This window comes from Typha angustifolia, chromosome 8, assembly GCF_048772165.1.
Source record: "Typha angustifolia cultivar Huaian chromosome 8, ASM4877216v1, whole genome shotgun sequence".
NCBI lineage: Eukaryota > Viridiplantae > Streptophyta > Magnoliopsida > Poales > Typhaceae > Typha > Typha angustifolia.
The window spans coordinates 10,168,010-10,175,765 of record NC_133246.1 but is presented as its reverse complement, the minus strand read 5'-3'; the positions used below and the strand labels follow the sequence as shown (position 1 = coordinate 10,175,765).

At 38.5% G+C, this 7,756-nt stretch overlaps 1 protein-coding gene across 1 annotated transcript; it reads right to left on the bottom strand.

Moving 5' to 3' along the window:
* Nucleotides 1-3,313: 3,313 nt before the first annotated feature.
* Nucleotides 3,314-7,514, bottom strand: LOC140765770 (uncharacterized). The gene is made up of 2 exons (XM_073104995.1): nucleotides 7,142-7,514; nucleotides 3,314-3,926 (listed from the first exon to the last, which is right to left on the bottom strand). The coding sequence occupies exons 1-2, from the start codon at nucleotides 7,422-7,424 to the stop codon at nucleotides 3,505-3,507; spliced, it is 705 nt and encodes a 234-aa protein (XP_072961096.1). The 5' UTR covers nucleotides 7,425-7,514; the 3' UTR covers nucleotides 3,314-3,504.
* Between the last annotated feature and the right edge of the window lie 242 nt (nucleotides 7,515-7,756).

Below are 7,756 nucleotides of genomic sequence, written 5' to 3'. Positions count from 1 at the left end.
CCTGTCTTACGTGCCTACGATAGACTTGCGGCGGTGGATAGGACCGAGCTTGACTTGCAACTTGCTGATCGAGATGAAACCTTGAGATGGCTTAAGATGCACCTAGCAATAGCCCAAAATCGCATGAAGTAAACTCATGACAAAGGCTGACGTGAGCGAGAGTTTGAGGTGGATCAATTGGTGTTCATTCAAGCTCAATCGTACCAGCAATCCATATTGAGGCCAATTTTGAACCAGAAATTAGGTCACAGGTACTATGGTCTGTACCGAGTGCTACAACGAATTGGTCCAGTAGCTTACCAATTGGACCTACCTAAGGGGACCAAGATCCATCCGGTTTTCCATGTATCGGTATTGAAGGCCCAGATCGGGCCTAACCATGTGGTGGGTTCGGTCTTGCCTGAACCAATGGAGGAAGATGGCCCAACTAAACCGATCCAAGTCTTAGGCCACAGAAAAAGACGCCATGGATCCAGATTGGAGACTGAAGTGCTGATCGACTGGCTAGGCAAGCCCACTAATGAGTTTACTTGGGAGCAAGAGTCAGATATCATGGATCGCTTTCCAAATTTCAAACTTTGAGAACAAGGTTGTGGAAGCGTGGTGGATTGATATGATTCAGATTTCACCAATGTCGTCTCGAGCATGGATATACTTTAGGGATGTCTTTGTCTCTTGTTTCAGTGTTTAATTCTAAAAAAATAAGTTTTTTGTATGTTGTGTTCGAACGTGGGTGGAGTGTATTCGAATGCGCTTGTGAACGCCTGCATTAGGTTCGCACATCCAGAGAGTGCAAATTATGCATTCGAACGTGCCTGCGAATGCCTACATCGCATTCGTAAATCCAGAGAAGTGCGAAATATGTCCATTCGAACACGATCGGGCGCTTTCGAACGTGGTCAGCGAAAATGTACTATTTAGGATTAATAATTGTCATTTTTGAATTGTTTAGTTAGCCTTTAAAGGTGTGGATGGCAACCATGGAATCATTATTGATGAATTGAGTTTTTGCCTTATCTCCTTCGTCTTCTCCTATTTCGTTCTCTCGTTCTCCGGCGATGCTACTTCTAACCTCCCTCAACCGACCAATCACCCTAGTCCCTTAGGGGCGGCCCACTCATCCCCCTTCTTCCAATCTATCCATCACTTGCCCTAACTGTTCCATCACCTATAACCCTTTCACCACTAGTTATTCACCGATGCCACCCTAAATTAATGCCGGTCCAACACCATCCACCATCATCTAGGATCTCATGCCTCCATTCACGGATCCTAAGATAGACCCCCTAATGTTTGTCTACTAATTGGATGATATCTTGAGATCCTACATTCGATTCGCCTGAAACTTGATTTGTTGGAAAGTTCTTTTCCAGGGCTACAATATATCAAAATCTCACTTCGAAATCTATTTTCAAAGTTCCGTGTCTGATCTTGTCTAGATCTGAAATTCTAAATAGATCGAGTCTTGGCCTAAAATGGGAGATCATATCAGCATTATCATTGATGTGACTAGTATCATTGGATCATGATTGTTATACATCATATTTTATTATATTCGGTAATGTTAAATTGTAATTTCATTATGAAAGATATTTTTAGTTGAGGATATAATATGCTCATTCATGAGAATTGATTCATTTATACATATGTCATTGAGGATATATATATATATATATGCTTATACATTGTATCATACTTCTTTCTAATTCATATTATCCAGTACATAATTTACTCTCTATTTAATATTACTAATTCATCTATTCATTTAGTTTTTTGCTCAAGACTCTCTTTATTTTCTTTTCTAACCCCCTCAGATATGTGGTACGTGATAGCGACTTGAGATATCTTGAGAAAATATTTTAGAGTGATGATGATGCGAGATATAGATGTGAGATGGTATAAATGATAATTTATATAGAAATTGAGCTGTACTAGTATTTGATATTTATACTCATTTATATTAGATGATAATTTGTATAATACAAGTCGAATTATAGTGCACTTTATATTAGTTGTTTTAGTTGTACCTTGATGGTTTATCGTGGCCTGTATAGGTCCTACTAAATTATGTAGTGATATAGTGTATATTATTGTGGACCTAGATATTCAAATATTAACATATTTATTTGGTCAATAGTATGATTTATTTGATGATGGATTATATGAGCATGGATATGTTAGTAGATTTTATTTGATAATGTCATGATTATATATATATATATATAGGAGTGCATCTGTGCATGACGGCCCCACCCGACCCGTCGTGTGCATCGCGCGTGCCGCGTCGACGCATGGGTGTGCACATGCCTATGCCGGGCGGGGGCGTTACATATTGTCTCCCAAAAGCAAGAAAATTGACTAAGGAACTATTTCATATTAGCTAGCTGGTCCATATCAGTCCACCCTAGGTCGGATAGTGCTCGATCCAGTGGAATCGTGTCAACATTATACAAGGCATGATATCAAGAATATTGTTATGGTTATTTACCATAATAGTAAAGAATATTTATAGTATCAGTAGAGACTATTTATAGTAATAGTAGATTCTCTCTATTAGGTGACATGATTCTCAATCAGGCTGATGTGGCTAGCGTGATGGTGCTGGATTTACATCATAACTAGTAGGTTAGGGCTCAAGCTAGACTCTATCATAAAGCATTTGGATGAGCTTGTCCTTCAACTTGGATCGCTACTTTAAACTGTTGTAGACGAGTATGTTGTAACTAAATTGAAGTCCCTTCAAAAAGGCTCCAAAGTAGAGATGATCTCAGTAGTGTGATGGACCTCCTATCTATTTTCTTTGGCTCCTTGGGTTTTCTTTAGGGAGAAGAGCTCAAGAACAATATCCCAAGGCACCCCTTTTATAGCTAGAGGAGATCCTAAGAGATTGATGGCTAAAAGTTCAAGAAAAATCCTTCCAACCCATCTCTATATTGTGTTCACGTTCAAACACCTGTTCACAACAGTTCGAACATCCTCAAGAGATACTTTAAAGTTTGCGTGCGAGCATTTGAATGCACTTCAACTTCGTACTGACATATTTAGATGACTCCCTCACTATGGTTACGGCATTTGATAATTAGCAAAGTGTATCTAGTAGAGACTCCCTCACTATATCCTTGATAATTTAGGCGTGCACTATGTGGATGTATTTATATGCCTCAGCGCTGACTTATTATTGGACAAATGTAACAACAGTGTAGCTCATAATCATTCAAGATCGAAATAGACTGATCCATATGTGTTGATCTAAGAACCACTCTTCTATTTTATCAAGGCAACATATGAGAATAAAATACATCTATATTGAAGGCCTAGTTGATCATTTATAATTTGATGATGCCTATTTTTTAATACAAGACACACACGAAAGAGTATCGCCAATCAGTTTATGTGAGAGGCAAACACATTGAAAAACTATACAATTGGTCCCAAGAATAACATTTTTAGCTAAAAGTAAAGAAATGAGCACTTTATTCCGTTCAAAAACTGTAAAAAGAATAGTCAAGAAGAAGAAGAAATTTCACTCAACGAAGCATTTTTTGTCTCGCCAATTTTCTTGTAATCAGCTTGTGGCATCTGGAAATCAAATGTCTGCAACTGGTTGAGAAGTTTCTCCTTGTCCTCCAACAGACGCTCATATTCATGTAGTAACCCTTCTGATTGTTTCCTTAAATTTTGTACTTTTGCTTCAACGGTCTTTGCCTCCTCTGTTTTTGTTTGCAGCTCCAACTTCACATGCATTACTTGCATGTTTACAACAGTAATCTCTTCGTTTGCTTTCATCTCCTCTAAGTTTCCTCTGTTCACCTCTTCTACTGCAGTTGTATGCTTCATCACAGCCTCCATGCTCTTTTTGAGCCAGTTTAGCTCTCTATGGAAATGATGTAGCTGATTAACGATTAGCGCCAGGAATAAGGAGTATCCTGAAATAGTATGGTACTAGCATACATCACATCTAATTTAGATGAATAAAAACATGAAGCTGTTATTAGTATTAATCCATTTGAAAGTCGGAGAAGTGGTAGATTTAAAAATAAAAGGTTTCAGTAGTCACACTAGGATAATTATGTAAGTTCTAAGCATAGGAAACAATACCCAAATTCATGTCAACAAACATATGATGGAAGTATAAAACAATGCGTTATCAAAGTTGATTATATCTCTAATTTCTAAGGCTCCTAAACTATGTACTGTAACCCACGACTCTTTCCCATTTCTTCAGCCCCTTGTCCTCCTCCCTATCATCCTCTTTCTCTAAAGCCCTAGTCCCAAACAAAAATCCTACCCCTTTGCCATGGGAGTGGGTGTCTCTAGGATGGGTGAACGATGTTTAATAGTTACAAGAGGGATGTTGTTTCCTTAGCAGTATAATAGCCATTTTGCACTTTGTTAATACCAATAGATGAGAGGGGTTCAAGGCATAGAGAAAGATGATCATCATTGAGCAAAAGTGAAGCTACGTATGTGATACGACCTCCCCTTTTGGCTAAGGTTCGATCTCTTCCAATTCTCAGATCTGGACAGGATCTCGCATAGAACTTTGTAAATAGATCCCAAAATATGCCACCATCGGATCGACATGAAATTTTTATAGTAACCCCAGAAAAGAGCTTTCTAACAAATCAAGTTTCAGGCGAATCGGATGTGTGGATCTTGAGATATCATCTGATTAGTGGATAAACATCAGGGTGGTCTGATCAGGATCCGTGGATGGTGGCACGAGATCCTAGGTGATGGTGGTTGGAGGCGGACCTGCGTTAATGGGGTGCCACCGGTGAAAAGTGTTAGTGGAAGGCTTATGGTTGATGGAAGGGTTAGGGCAAGTGTTGTATAGATTGGAAGAAGGGGGAGGAGAGGGCCGCCCTTAAGGGTCTAGGGTGATTAGTAGGTCGAGGGAGGTTAGAAGCGGCGTCACTAGGAATTGAGAGAACGAGAGTGAAGAAGATGAGGGAGGCAAGGCAAAAACTCAATTCATCAATAATGACTCTCTAGTTGCCATCCATATCCTTTAGAGGCTAACCAAACAATTCAAAATTAACCCTGAACAATACATTTTTGCCGACCACGTTTGAACATGCCTGATCGCGTTCGAACGCACCGATTTCGCTCTTCTCTGGATTTGCGAACACGATGTAGGCGTTTGAATACGCCTGTTTCCCACTTCTATGTATTTGCGAATGCGATGCAGGCGTTCACAGCACGTTCGAACGCGGCGTTCGAACGCACAATGCACACTCTCACAACCACGTTCATAACCGCGTTCACAACCGCGTTTGAACACACTCCACTCACGTTCGAATGGTGAGCTCGATGCAGGCGTTCACAGCACCTTATGTTCATCGAGCTCACCAACCTACGTGGGCGTGCACCTAAGAAGCTATTACGATCCGATCACATGGGTTAAGTCGAGCTGAGTCAAATTAGTTACTTAGCTTTATCTTTCTATTTTGAATTTTAAATAAATTAGATAATCCGCATGTGGATCCGATCCGCTAGGGATTTGACTCCTATAAATAGAGGTGGACATGTGTTGATAATAATCATTGAATCATTGGGAGAAATCTAAGTTTAGCTAGTTATTATTTTCGTCCTTATTGTTTTACCTTAGCTGTTAGATTATTTTTATCTTCATAGAAGTATATCACAACCGTAAATCCCTTTCAAGTATCCAAACTCTAGCCACCTTCTACATCTAATAGCCACCCTACTATACGGCCATCTACCACCACCCTTGGCCATCCGCCACAATGTTAGATATTTATCGTTCTGCTCTCTCTGACCTATCTCCACTATTTTAGTTTTAACTTTTCATCGCAACCTTCGATTTAGGTAAAACTAGGGCCATTAAAACTCTAACTCAAGAGAGTAACTTCACCTAAATTTTCATAATTTTCGTACGAATAAATCGTTCTAGATCTAGTTTGTAACAGAAACCTAGTGTGCATCACTTCCAGAAAACCTACAAGTAGGGGGTGAAAATGGGTCTAATTAACTCCGATACGACTCGCTATTCAACCTAATTCAGATCGAATTCAAACAAAAATTTTATACTTGACCCGAATATGGATTCAGATACGTGCAAGATTCTTTAAAGAAAAACTCAAATACGGATTCGTATACTAGTTGGATATAATTTTTCAAATACAAATATCATATATCTGTTTAACTACATATTTTTGAATAAGTTATAATTTTTAGTTTGCTTATTTAAATGGTGAATATTGATATTGTTCCTAATAATATATTCTATATTATTCCTAGAGACTGATTTTACTAAATTTTTATGTAATTGAAATGTAATTTTTTTTTATTGAAACTCTTAACATTATGTGTTAATTGTCTAAAAAATGTCATAATTTATTTAAAATTTGATCCGCATCCGATTAAGATCCAATTCTCTATCTGAAAATTGTCCTATCCATATTCGAATATTATTTGTATTTGTTTAGTTCATATATGATTTTAAATTTTATTATCCATCCAATAACTATATACGATATCGGATCTATTTTCATCCCAACCTACATGTAGCCAGTGGTTACCTGAGCTCAAATACACCCGCCTAGTTGATACGCACCGCATCCAAGCGAACAACATGATCCTTTGTTGTCTCGGGCCAATTTGATTGTAATCAATTGCAGGATAGTATAAGATAAATGATGATGGTTTCTTGCAAACCGAGCATTATTAACATAGATGCTCTACATGATGATGCCTTAATCTAGAAAACCCATTGAAAAGATCATTCAAAATTAGATATTTAGTTAACCCCAAATTTGATTTCACATTTCATCTGCAGAAGCGTCTAGAGATTTAAGTAAATTACAAATAAGGAAAAAATGAAGAAAATTCTATTAAACATCTTGCAACCAAAATGTCAATATGAAAGTAAGATCAAATGGCAATGCTACAACAGCACAATTATCGCAAGGAGAAAGTAAAATATCTAGCTCTTCCACAACAAGCGTTTGATCAAGGAAATAAATTAACTAGTTGCAAAACGAAAGGCCATGTTTATATTGGTTATAAGAAAAATTCAATTGAATCGTCAGTTATAATGCTTTAACTTCAAACGGCAAAAGGCTTAGATTCCTTTGGTGTTCTTCAATAAGAAAGAAGGAAATGATATGAGATATACCCATGAGGGAGGCCTCGAGGATGTGTCGGCTCATGAGAACTTGGTCAATGGGTGTGATGGATCCGAGCTTTGTGGAGCGTTTCCGGATCTTGGCCATGCTGTAGAGACTGGAGGCAAGGCCGGAGAGCATCGTACCCGCAATTGTCTTCACCACGACCGGGCCGTGGCCGTGCTTGAGTCGGTCAATCCCAGCGATGGCCAGCTTCCGCAGCGGCGTCTTGAACAGCACGGCCACCACAACCCCCGCTTCCGCCGACACTACCGTGAAGAGCAACCGAATCATCTTCAGATCTCGGTGGGTGGGAAGGAGATGATGATGGATGGCTTGTTTGTTTTTCAGCTCATAAATTGCATTTGCATCTCTATATACTGCTTCAACGCTTTAATGAAAACAGGCAAACGAATGAGTATGAAACAAGGACGTGGCCGCCTCCACTAATAAAAAAAAGAAGCCAGGCACGGTTTTATATTAATTTATTAGAATTTACGGAGATAAGATACTGTGCTTTTTTTAATTATTTATTTATGCTAATTCTAAGCTGAATTTTTTATATTTATCGTTACTAAGATATCTTTCGCCTATTTTGGAGTAAATAGATTAATTTTTACTCCCAT

Coding starts and splice junctions, on each gene's coding strand:
- LOC140765770 (XM_073104995.1), bottom strand. CDS start 7,424: ATGATTCGGTTGCTCTTCACGGTAGTGTCGGCGGAAGCGGGGGTTGTG. Junction 3,927..7,141: donor CCTCGAGGCCTCCCTCATGG/GTATATCTCATA, acceptor ATACTATTTCAG/GATACTCCTTATTCCTGGCG.